The sequence below is a fragment of the Molothrus ater genome, chromosome 6 (assembly GCF_012460135.2).
Source record: "Molothrus ater isolate BHLD 08-10-18 breed brown headed cowbird chromosome 6, BPBGC_Mater_1.1, whole genome shotgun sequence".
Lineage (NCBI taxonomy): Eukaryota > Metazoa > Chordata > Aves > Passeriformes > Icteridae > Molothrus > Molothrus ater.
In genome coordinates, this window is record NC_050483.2 from 15,071,851 (window position 1) to 15,084,602 (window position 12,752).

Consider the following 12,752-nt stretch of genomic DNA (forward strand, 5'->3'; position numbering starts at 1 on the left):
GTATTACCTAATTGACAAAGTAGTATCTTACGTGCTTGTTCGTGTTAGAGAAGATTTTGCTTGTGTCATTTATTATTTGATTCTAATACCATAGGTATATGTGAAAGGATTTAGTTTTCTCCTTTTTTTTTCTTTTTCTCTGTAACAAATCCCCTATTCCTTATGATTGAGCAGAGAAATGTTTTATCTCTGTGCTTGAAATTCACATAGCTCAAAGATTTTGGGCTTTGGATGGGGAGTAGACAGAGGAGATGAACTCATAAGAACAAATATTGTTTGCCATGCTGATGACTTTAACAGTACAGGAAATACATTCCTGTGTTATAAGAGGAAGAAAACTTTTAGACAGCACCACATACAAAAATAAAATAAGATAAACAGCATTTATCAGCCGCAAATTCCAAGTACCTTTTTTCATTTTTTAAAAAAGGTGATTCCCTTGCATAGGGCAAAAATTACATGGAAAAGATTCTGAGATGTGCTTGTTTACAGACAAGGGAGAGTTCAGTTTGTTTTCAGTGCAGTTACTGCATCTGATTCTTCTGTGACCTGCATTAAAACCTTAGCTTGTCAGCAAGAAACTTGATAAAGGTGGTTCCCCTTTGCAATGAGTTAATTGCTGAATATGTTTTATGATAGTAGCTATTCACTTTGTGTTGACTGAAGAACCAAGTTAGCAAGACTCAGATGTAGTTTTTGGAGTTTATAAGCAAATTATTTTGAGTTTCTGCAATGTATCTGTTTTATAAAGTGGTTCTTTACAGGTTTAAAACAGTTTTTTCCCTTAGACAAGCACAGCTAAGACCTACTGAGTTATTCCTCACTCCAAGTTTCTTTTCACATAATAAACAATTATGAATTGAATGCTCCTTGATTTTAAAATTATAATGTACTTTTCCTTTTACATATGTGACAGGTTGTCAGTAATTAACTGTGATGTTAATGCATGTTTTATATTACAGGCAGCAAAACTGGAAAAAATGAAGATTCCACCACATGAAATGTTTAAATTGGAACTTGACAAATATTCCATGTTTGATGAAAATGTAAGAGACTTCTCTTCATATAGGGAGGGATTTTCCTCCCCCAGTTGTGCTTGCTTATTTGTATATGTTTATAGCAATCTTGTTCCAAACCTCCAGGGCAGTGCTATTAATGCAGCAAGAGGAGGGAAGGAGAGAAGGAAAAGGTGATATATGAATTTAATTGTGCACTGAGGAGCAAGGTCTCTGTTAGCCATCATTTCACGGGTATTTTCCTTCTACGTTCCTTTGTACATTCATTGTACATTTCCTTTGGCTCCCCTTACTGCAAAGCAAAATACATATTGTGGGTAGGAATGTGCATGATGTTCATTCACAGACTTATTATTCTGGTGCAAGGCAGGGTATTCATTTGCAAGTACAAGCTCCCCAACTCTTCCAGAACTGATGTTTTTTGAGAGGTCCTGTGTTCCCTATTCCCTTGTGCCCACTGTTTTGCTCTCTCCTGGCAAAGGGTCTCTGAAGGGGCTGTATGCATAACTTTGCTCTTGATTGCTCCCCTTGGAGATAAAAGGGTTACTTGGAAAACATAAAGTACTGTTTCTTCACTTCTCCTTTGGGTCATTGATCCTGCTTCTGCCTCTCCCCTTCACCTACACAAATTCAAGTCCTGGGGACAAATCAGAATGGAGAGGATAAATACTGGAAAATACCCCTGCAAGCTAAGGAGAATGTCCATAAAAATGCTGATCAATCTTTCTCCATCAAGAATATAAATATCTTACTGCTTTTGCTTTAAGCCTTGAATTCAATCTGCTAGTATGATTAAAAGATTATTTTAACCATCTGTTCAGGAATTAGTCATTATTCTCTTAACTAAAACCATCTAGAAGTTAGTGGTCTAAGCTTCCCTTACATGGTTCAGGATAGAAGATAAATACACCCTTATGCCTCTTGTTTTGCTAGGAAAGGAACATTCAGAAATAGTCAAAGTTAGCTGTCAAACTTCTAGGTGACTAAAATTAGCCAAGATACACCCCTTCCTGACAGCCTGTCATTATGACATTATCTCCATATCTTATTAAAACATGATTCCATAGAGAACAAAAGCAGTCCAAGAACTTATCTTAAATACTCTTTTTTTTTTAAATATATTTCAGGGATTTCCTACCCATGATACAGAAGGCAAAGAACTTAGCAAAGGACAAATTAAGAAGCTAAAGAAACTTTATGAAACCCAAGAAAAGCTACACAAGGAGTATCTACAAATGGTTCAGAATGGAAGTGCAAATTGAAAACAACAGGACTTTTTATGTAGAAGGCGAGTGCTGGGTTCCCATTGAAGAAGTGAGCATATACTGCTGCTTAAATTTCTGTTTACACTTTCTATTATGTGCAAAGACAAATTCCTGTTTACGTGGGTTAATAATGTCATCTGGAAATGTAATAAAAATCCATCATTAACAAAAAAGCCAACATGTAAGACGTTTCTTCTCAATGATAGCAAATGTGGTTGCCAGTTCAGTTTGTGAAGGTGCTGCTCAGTCAGCAAATCCACATAAGGATTCTTGTTCATTCTAGCTGTTCAGACTTTGGTTAATTTGTCCTCCATACTGATCTCTATCTAATACCCCATGTTACAGTCAGAAAAATGTATTGCTAAAAGGGAGCTGAGTAATTTGCCCTGCAGTAAGAACAGTATTTTCCAGATGACTTTAGTATCTTTACATAAGCAGGAAAAGTGGGTAGTTCCACTATGATACTTATTCTAGCTGCTGTTATTAAAAACACTCACAAGTATACCCAGAACACTTTGCATAGTAGAAGCTAACAGTCCCTTTGTTGAAAAAGGGAACAGATCATCAACCTGCAATTTCAGTCAAGTGGGTAAGTACAAGGCAATGCACCTGCATTGAACAAACAGGTGGGAGAGACATGAAGGGCTGATGGCAGGGGTGGTGTGTTCTTGGAGCTATCCCTTCAAGGAAACAGGAGCCCTGCCAAAGTACCTGATTACCCTAAGTACTCAGCACCTAATTACCAGTTCAGAGCCATGGGGAATTAACAGAGGGTTTCCTACTGATAGACAGTTTGTGGATTGATTTGCAATTGGGGAATACAGCTAGACATTGCCCTGTAGTCAAGACCAATATTTTTAACATGATGATTTAACCCTGAGATAAAAGCCTTTCTGATGTAGTATGGTCACGCTATACTGCAGGGAGAGTTCTTCATTGCCTAACAATGCATTTCACTGGCAGAAGCTACTAAATGAACTAAAGTTCGTGAAATCCTAAAAAATATCTCACCTACTTCACAGCTGCATGGAACAGCTAAGTGTCTGATTTGCAGAACTATATTCATTCAGTATTCTCAAGGTGACTTGCAGAAAGTCATGCTGTGACACCTCTGTTTTCTCAACTCCTAAGTTCATGCTACAGTGATGAGGCTATGTTCCTTTTCATAATTAAGACTTAAAACATCTTTGCTTTTCCTTGATATTTTTATATTTATATTCCTCCTTCTGAGAAATGAACTCATTATTTGGAGTAACAGAAAGATCTAGTAGGGTTTTTTTTCTAATTTGTGTGTATTTGCCTTTAAAAACATACATAATGTTAAGGTCAGTAAAGCAGATGCATCTTGTGTGCAGAAAATAAAATCTGTTGTGAAATAATTGTATGTGAACTTTGTGTAGTGGGGAAACTATTGAGCTTCTCCCTATTCCACAACCATCTTTTTGAAATGTGATTTACAGAGCTTTTCCTTTAGCTTGCTAATTTAATTAATTTTGCATTCAATATTTTATTATTCTGCTAATTTTTAATCAATTGTATAAATGCATGTTTAAACTGCATAATGATACTTTAAGCAGCCAGCCATGGCCATTAGGGCAATTTCTCCATCCTGTGGTATGGGAAGAGGAAAGGTTCAATTACATTTTTTGCAGCATTTTAGATCCCAACTCCCTTTGGCCTTATCAGCTCATCCTTTTCTTCCCAGCAGGCTCCCTGAAGATGCTGTGCACTCAGGACATTTTTGAAAGGATGGGACATGCCTATGCCACTTCTGAAGTTGCAGCTTAATGTCAAATAGTGCCAGGAATTTAAATACAGAAATTGTTTTCAGTGATCTTAGTTAGCACTTACTTAAAGTGAGTTAGTATTTAACTGTGGAGAAAATGCTGTTGGATCCTTGGCTGTCCTGGGCTGTAGTTTATGACATCTCCATGATAAAATCCTGGCTTGTGCCCCCAGATTTTGTTTTTTCTCTTCCTCCTATGTTTTTAGTAGAACCTAATCCAATTCCATTATTATATCAATATAAAAGAATGGGGTTTTTTTTAATGCCCTTTTTCTTTCCTAAATGCTTCATTTTGTTTCTGGGACAACTCTCCTTGCAGGGATCTTGGGAGCATTTCAGACTCACATTTTCCAAAGGTTATTTTCCGGTTTTCTGTATGCTTCCCACATGCACACACTGCTTCCTCCCTCCCTCCCTTGGTATGTTTTTTGAAATTCGGTATGCATAAAATCCTGCTGAAGGAAAACTTGGTGGCAAACAAAGAATGCTGCAGCCAGGCTTGGATGCACCCTGCTTTAGATGACTTTTTCAGTGTGGGCATGCCAACTGATCTGTGGGATTACTGAATTGCACAGACAATACCTATTCCCTGGCAATCCCTCAAGGTGGCACTTAAATGAATTCCACTTTGTGAGAGAGACCTGGCAAGCAGGAGAAGGGAGTGCAACAGCAATGGGCTGCAGTGTCTTAGTCATCTGTTTCCCTCAGCCAGAAAAAGGGAGAGGACAGACTACACAGTATTTAACATTTTTGGTGGTTTGTTTTCTGGGGGGGTGGGTTTTTTGTGTGTGCTTTTTTTAAGGTTGTGTATGCATATACACTCTCAGGGAAGCCAGTCTGAAATATGATTTTCTAAACATTATGAAAAATTATGAAAATCCTCATAGCAAAATCTTAGAATTTTAAAATATTTTAATTTTCTGGAACAGAGACCTCATCTTGCTCAGACAACATGGAGCTTTTCATTTCCCACCTATCAAAGAATTTATTCAGAGATGGCAAGGGAAGATAAAAGAGTGGTGTTTCTGTTTTAAATTGCACCCTTGGCTGAAGCCCAAACTTGGCAGCAGCAAAATTTGTTTGTCTCTTGCTCAGAGTGTGCCTTTCAGCCTTTCTGATGTGAAAATTCCCATTAACGTCAAATGTGAATACTGCTCCACTCAGGAGAACAAATTCCTCCCATCACTCAGTTTACTCAGATACTGGTAGAAAAAAATCTGTGAATTGTTCAGTGTGAGTTTGATGCCACCAATCTTTTCAAAGACTTTCAACTGGTGAGTGCTGATTACCTTTATGGCAGTCTCTTTGACCTGTTTATAACAACATTTTTATTTGCTGTCTCCTGTTGCACAGAGGCTCTAGTACATTTTAAGTGTGCAAATAAGCAATTCACTGTCACATACAGTGCATAGCTTAAAATGGAGAAAAATAAATTGAAGGTAAGTTGAAGCATTCTCATCTGGTGGTAGTTGTTGGACCAACTTCAGCTGCCTCTTTATTACACAACTTCAATATGGGAAGGAATTTCACTCCACTCTGATTTCACAAGGCAATTTCTATATGTACCACATGCATAGTACTTAACATGCCTTGAGATAGAACACATTAATTAAGAAGCACATCAGCTATTTAGTGCCAAGGCTCTGCTTAGCAATGATCAAACTTCTTCCTCCCCTGCAGGAAAAGTCATTGACAGAGGAAATCTTATATCTCATATGAGGCTGTGAATGTCTGGCATCTCACCCAGTGAGAGCAGTTTCCATTAATACCCACTAAAGGGCAGAAGACACAGACAGTTTTAATGCCACTTACAGACCTCAGCCTAAGCTTGCTCTGCAGTGTCAAGTGCATCTGCTTGGCAGCTCTGGCACAATCCCTTCCCTCCTTGGTTCTCCAAGCTCTTGCATGTGAGGCTGGGTGCTTAAATCGAGCCAGGGTGATTCAGCAGATATCCCAGTGCAGCTCCCTGCAGGGGAGCAGCACCTGACAGCAACATGACTCCACAGATTGTGCTTTATCCACTGTCATGGAGTCTAGCACTGTGCTACGAGAGGTGAGACAGCAGTCAGCAAAAATCCCTCACTGACCATGGGAGAGTTAATGCCCTCGGAGACAGGCACTGAAAATCCAGAGGTATAAGTGAAATGTGTGTCCACCTTGATAGACAAGCACAGAAAGGTGCAGCTAGATCTCACACCTGTCTGGCCTCTTTGTAGGAGACAAAGTTTGGAGGTTGTACTCAGCATCTGAGCAGCTTTTAACAAAATAGAGATTGACAGAAAAATCTTAAAAGAATACTTGATAGCTATGAGCCAGCAGCAAGCACAGAGGTGTGGAATAGGAATACCTTGAGATAAGCCCTTCTCTCAGAGTTCATTATGGTCTTCTTTGGAACACTGAGAATCAAGCATAGTCACTACCATGAATGCATACCCGACCTTAAAAAGTCACTACCATGAGTAAGGCCTCAAAATTATGGATTACTGGAAATACAAGGAAGCTGTTAACCTGCTGATGTTAGAAAAAGGACTTGTTTGGAGAAACAGGGAAAGGGAGCTGGAAGCAATATAAAGAACATTCCACTGAACATGTCCTCTGGACCACTAAATCTGCTTGTTTGTGCAACTGGCTTTAACATTCCTGCAGTTCTTTCAAAATGATCTCATTTTTTAATTACACTATTGGTATCTAATTAAAGATTCCTTGGTTATGCCTGTAACTTAAATTCCTACTGTAAATTATTTAATCCAACATTAATATATTGACTAGTTGTTATAAAATATTGGTGTCATTGCTTTCAAACACTATGTTACAGAAATCCAAGCTGCAGCCCTGGAGAAAACTTCTTAGAACAAGGAGACAGGAGAAAATGATTAGAGGTTTTTCTCCAATTGAGTGAAAGATGACTGAAAATCTGGAAGTGGCTCCTGGTGCTGAAATTGCCCAATGCTTTCAGAGTGCCATGCACAGAGAATGTGGGCTGACAGTGGGCTTTTCCTGGCTGCTCTACCAGGGAATTGTGTCCAAGCTGAAGATGGCACTGCCCTGACCGCCTTTGCTGTGGAGGAGCTGTAAGGCAGCAGCAGCAGCAGCAGCAGCACATTTCTCATTTCTCAGGCCAGGCACGGTGCCTCAGAAACCACCTGGATCCTCTCCCAGCACGGATCATCTTAATGACAAATGGCAGTTCCTGAGACATGCAGGGATCTCATTGCTGACATGGTGGATAGCCCACCCAGCTGGAATGTTGTCATGGCTGTGTCCTTCTGAGGACAGGTCAGAGAGGTGAAGTGGTGGAGATGCTCTGATTCTACCCAGAGGCAGAAGAATGAGCTGAGGGTTTCTGGTGACAATGAAGGGCCGATAGGGTGACACCGCTGTGGGTGCTTGGGACAGGCCCACAGCCTCAGGGTCACAGGCCCTGGTTCTCCCGCGGGGCTGACATTGCTGGAGGACCAGCAGGGCCGGCACACGCCCCCCAGGAGGTTCCTGGTGTTAACTTTTCTCTGCAGGGGCCGGGCAGGAAAGGGGTGCTGCTGTCACTTTAAGGGCGCGGGCACGCGCCGTCCCCTGCGGCCCCGCCCTGCCCCGCATCACGCGCTCGCCTCGCGCGCGCCCGCGGCCTCGCGCGCCTCCCGCCCGCACGCTCTGATTGGCCGAGCGCCGCCCGCCGAACAGTCAACATGGCCCGCGTGCGGCGTGGCGGCCGCGGCGCCGCCGGGGCCAATCGGCGGCGTCCTTGCTGAGGGAGGGGCCCGCGCCGCGGCCAATGGGACGCGTCTTTGTTAGCGGCGGCGCTGCCCGAGCGAGGAGGCTGCGAGGAGCCCGGCGGCGCTGCGGCCTCTGCGGCGTGAGGGGCGCGGGCAGGTGAGGGCGGGCGGCCCCGGGCTCCGGGCCCTGCGCCCCGGGCACCCGGCGGGCACAGCGGACGGGCCGAGCCGGGCGCCGCCACCGCGGCGCGGCACTGGGGATTCTCTCAGGGCCCGCTCAGGGGCGGAGCACGGCGGCCACCGCAGCCGCGCGGCGCGGAGGGGTTCGCGCCCGGCCTGCCGCGGTTCCATTTTAAGGGCGGATCCAGAAGTTGGGGCCCACGGAACGGGTCCCGCGTTGCTCCGTGCCTGGGGCCGGGGAACGCGGGGGTTCCGGCCGCATGTATGGCCGCGCTGCCTGGCAGCGCGCCCGCCCTGTCCCCGCCCTCCCAGGGGAGCGGGGGAGGAGGAGGAGGAGGAGGGCGGCCGGGAGGGAGGGCTGCTGGTGCTGAGCGCTGCCCCCGGCGCTCTCACGCCGCCGTGCTCGGGTTGAGGCAAGGCCTTCGCTGCTTGGCTGGGGTGCGAAGCTTTCGCCTGATCTCAGGCACGGTGTTGTTCCCCCAGCGCGGCGGGCGGTTCGGGGGCTGGGTTTTGCATTTCGGGTTCCTTGCCTCCCATTTGAGGGCCTGTTTGAAATTTTCTTTGATGCTGCGATTGTTTACTGCACATAGTACCGGTGGCCGTAGGATTTGTTAGATTCCCTTCCTGTAGCATCTGCTCACGAGGCTTTCAAATAGAAAGGTAGAGCGAGTGTGGGAATTACGGATGAAGCCGGAATTACTAGGAACATTTTTGTGAGGTCATCTCTAAACAAAATAATGTTCCTTTTACAAAACTTCGAAGGTGAGCTAAGTATTCCTCATCTCCGGGGCTTGTGGAACGGGTGAATGAGTTTCTTCCTCAAATAATTTTTTCATGATTCCTTCTTCTTATTCTTACAGAAAGTATCCGACTGTTTGTTTGTGGCTTCCCGCAGGGTTACAGCTCAGTGCCTCTGAAACGGAAGCTGTAACTTTCTCTTCTGATTTGTTTTAGTTACGGAAAACACTTAACAGCTGTGGGCAGGAGTCTTCCTGTGAGTTCAGGAGCCCTTCAGTTTCCTGTTTTGTCCTTCAGTTGTGTTTAGCAGGTTTGTGCAAGGCAGAGAAGATTTATTCCGTATACACTTCTATTCATGAGAACATCTTGCCAGGGTGTAGATTTTGTTCTTGAATTTGTGTCCTTCAGGATATTGTCCTTGTAATGAACTCTTCCTATCGTGGTGTACATCCAGTTTACAGTTTCCTGCAGCTTTAAGGGATTGATGGTGTGTGACATTTGTGCCAGACAAGTTGCAGTAGTAGCCTGCCTTGTAGGACAGGGGCTTGATCTGATCTCCTCCATCCCCAAAGCTTCATCTTCGTGAGTCATTGGGAAACAGGGAACTGCCCAGGAGAAATGAGGCACTAATTTGGCCTTTAATGGTGGTGACAGCAATAATAATTGTTGTTACTTCCTTGGGTTCTGGTTGCTTTTTCCTGTCTTCATTGCCTGTAAAGTTGCTTGGAAAGCAATGGAGACAATGGCCATGAGGGCTTCGTGCTTTGGTACTGGTTTTTTTCAACTGGTGTGTGCTGAACTCTAGCTCTAAAATTACCTTTCCCCCCTGGTAGTGGCCTTTACCAGCTCGTCCCAAACAGTTTTGTTGGTGCCTCAGTGGCAGTGAAGTCAGTGCAAGGCAAGTGGAATGAAACTGGGAATCACAAGCTGTCTTCTAAGAAAGTTGCATCTAATTATTTATTTGTATACTTCTTTTTACTTTCCAGTTGCCACAGGCACAACTCTAGGGGTTAAACAAGACTTGAAGTATGTATTTGCACCAGGAAATGGTGCTTTTTTTCTTTTTTCATTTTTGCTTGTTCCTTGGTGAGTGGCTTTTGTCAGAACATGCCCAGTTCATGCCTGTTCCAGTGGAGATTAATTCAGCTGCTATTCAAGCATTATTCCATGTTTTCCAAACACACATGAGGATCTTGTCTTCCCTTGAGAAGTAGTTCCCTGCAGGAAATACAGCACAAACAGCTGAGCAGAAGAATTTTCATGTGGAGTAGAGTCTGTTCCATTAGCTGGGTTGCTGGGCCAAGGCTGGAAGTCGCAAGTCTTGGAGGCTAACTCTTAAGTACTGCCAGTCTGCATTTTTAGTTGCCTGGTGTTGCCTCCTCTCATAGTGACTGGCATCATATAACTTGTTGGCTGAACTCTGATATTAGGTCAGTTTGCTCTGTTTTACCTTTTTATTGTCTCTTTTTCCCCCTGCCTTCTGTTGCTGTGGAAGGAAATGCTCATTTATGCTCCTTTTCTTCAGCTGTGAGATTGTAAAAATCTGGTTTGCTCTAGCAGGTGGTTGCTGGCATTGCCACTTTCTCCTGTTATGTGTAAGGCAAGAGGAAGTGTTTGGAAGCAAATCAGCCTGAGCTGGTGGAGCACCTCCTCTGCCAGAAGCCCCTTTGTTTTGTTCCTGGGCTGAGCCTGTAGGGTGGGCTTCCAGGCTTCTATGGGAGATGTGAACAGCTTGCTGTGGACTCATCTGAAGTGCACTGTTAGTACTGCTGAAAACCAACAAAGCTTTTCAACTCAGTTTGCAACGGTTGTGCAAGTGTTGCTTTTGCGGCTGAGAGCAGCATTCAGCATTTTCCAGATGGAAGAGTGCGTGCAATCTCTGGGCTGCCGCTCAAGTTGGCATTAGCACTCAGGTTCTTCTTTGGTAGCCCTCTGTTGGAAGCTGGGCCTGAGATCAGCCTCTTTGGCCTTCAGAGAGCTGGGGAAATCAGACCTGTCAGCTCTGAATGATTGAAGCTGCTTTTTGTTCTGAATTTGACTTGCAGGCCAAGGTCTGCTTTCGTGAAAGTTTGGTGGTGGAAAAGGCCACCTGTGCTTCTATGGCAGGTACTGATTACTGTGATTTGTGAGCAGCTTTTTAAAGTGGGGGTAAAAACCCCAATCTCTGTTACTGAAATACATGTGCAGGCTGGGCTATTTCACCCCAGAAAAGAAAGAACAGCAGAATAAGTTAGACAATCTGGCTTCCTCTGGTTTCTCAGGAGAGCTAATTTAGATATTGGGGGCTGGGGTAGCTGTGCTAAACTTGGTTCCAACAATTGTTAATAATGAGATTTTAACTTCTCTCTTGCCTCTTCATTTTCTGACTCCTGATAAATAAGGAGCAAATCTTAATACAGGGGATTCTCTCTTCCTAGCTACTGTCAAAACCTCTTCTCTTGCTAAATAATTGTCTTCTAGTTGGTGTTTTTTTAATCTAGCAACAGTTTTAGGCAATTGTAGAGCAGCAGAAGCAGCTACTCACAAAAATAACCCTGATTAGACAGACATGTGAAACATGTGTCTCTGCCTGGGTGATAAAAGAAAAAAGTGATTTGGAAGTTATTGTAATTAATTCGTTTGAACTTTTGCTCAAGTGTGCTATATAGGCAGAGATTAAAAATTCATTATTTACTATGATGTTGTCAAGGAATTAGAAAATAATACATTTGTGTCTTCCTCTTTGGCTTTTTTTTTGATAGAATGCTGAGCTAATCTAGGAAACTGTGGCACTTAGCTTCAGACTGAAAACCCATGATTGGGTAGAAATTCACTAGTATCTGGAGTACTTAACAGAAAAAATAAGTTCTAGGAGGGTAAAACCACCTGACAGACTTCAAAAACTGAGCAAGTTTCATTTTGAGTTGGGTACTGTGGTAGCTATTCAGTTTCCTGGGAGGGATTATGCATGATGAATTTTATAGAAAAAAACAGTAGCTGTTAATTTGCATTGATGTTTTAAACAATGACCTGTTCTATTTTCATCTTCTGTTGAGGTAAACAAATTACTGTTCAAGTATTTTTAAGCACTACTTTTCAATTTGCAGGTGGATACAGGCACACAGATGGCAGATAACAGGTATGTTGGGCTGTTTTCCTGAAATTAAATCAAGGTAGTTAGGAGCCAAGTGTATATCTGGTGTTCTGCTGGAGAAGTTTTGTTGGTGTTTTTTTTAACCTGTGACGAGTGGATTACCAGACTTGGATAAGATTAAAATGGTAGTATTTTTCTAAATGCTCTAAAGAACTGAAGAGCCTTAGTGTTTCTCTAATCTGTGTAATTTAAGCCTGCAAAAAGGCACCTTTTTTTTCTAGTTTATGTAGTATGTTTTGACCATACATTATTTTTATGGAACTGGTGCAAATCTATATGTGCTGCTGCTCTTCTGAGGCTTGCAGTGCTGGATAAGCTAGTCTGTCCTGTACCTGATAATACCCATTTGCATATGTGCTATCTCTTCTGGTTTTGTGTGTTAGGGTTAATTTCAGCACTTTCCAGTGTGCATTTTGTGACCTCTAAGGTGGCAGGGAGTGCATGGAATACTGGCTGGCTGTTGACTCATGCTGGGCCCTCTCCTTCTCCAGCCTAGGAAGTGAGATGGAAGACCTTGCAGCAGGGAGCTGGGGAGGCCAGGGACATGTCTTTTGGAATAGGAGTGAATGTTTCTATCAAAACAGTTTGTCAGAGAAGTTGGAAACAGAGCTTTTATTTCTTGTTCATCTTCCTTTCATAGCTGCATCCTTTCTCATGTTTTTCTCCATCACTTAGACTAAAAGAGTCTCATATTTTCATCTCTGAGTAAAAACACTTTCCTGTGCAGAGTGAATGGCCACATGATTCACAGACTGAATCATACACATGATTGGCCAGCCGTTCACTTAATGAGATGAATTTATCTGTCAGAGGTTTTTGTTTTGGGCTTGTTATGTTTTTTTTAGGTTGGTTTGTTTCTTTTTAGTTTTCACAAGCTTGAAGACATAAATGTGCCTTTTATTAGGATACTTGTCTATAAAGCAT

The 12,752-nt window shown here is 43.1% G+C and overlaps 2 protein-coding genes across 4 annotated transcripts in view; both read left to right on the forward strand.

Moving 5' to 3' along the window:
* Positions 1-3,660, forward strand: part of CARS1 (cysteinyl-tRNA synthetase 1) — a 33,229-nt gene extending 29,569 nt beyond the window's left edge. For both annotated transcript variants that reach the window (XM_036384224.2, XM_036384223.2), the window contains 2 exons: positions 963-1,046; positions 2,144-3,660. In XM_036384224.2, the coding sequence (XP_036240117.1) occupies positions 963-1,046; positions 2,144-2,278 (219 nt within the window). In that variant the 3' untranslated portion in view covers positions 2,279-3,660. The remainder of the gene's footprint in view (positions 1-962; positions 1,047-2,143) is intronic.
* A 4,164-nt stretch (positions 3,661-7,824) lies between these two features.
* The window catches only part of NAP1L4 (nucleosome assembly protein 1 like 4), a 28,476-nt gene continuing 23,548 nt past the window's right edge, over positions 7,825-12,752 (forward strand). For both annotated transcript variants that reach the window (XM_054515118.1, XM_036383688.2), the window contains exons 1-2: positions 7,825-7,934; positions 11,782-11,813. In XM_054515118.1, the coding sequence (XP_054371093.1) occupies positions 11,800-11,813 (14 nt within the window). In that variant the 5' untranslated portion in view covers positions 7,825-7,934; positions 11,782-11,799. The remainder of the gene's footprint in view (positions 7,935-11,781; positions 11,814-12,752) is intronic.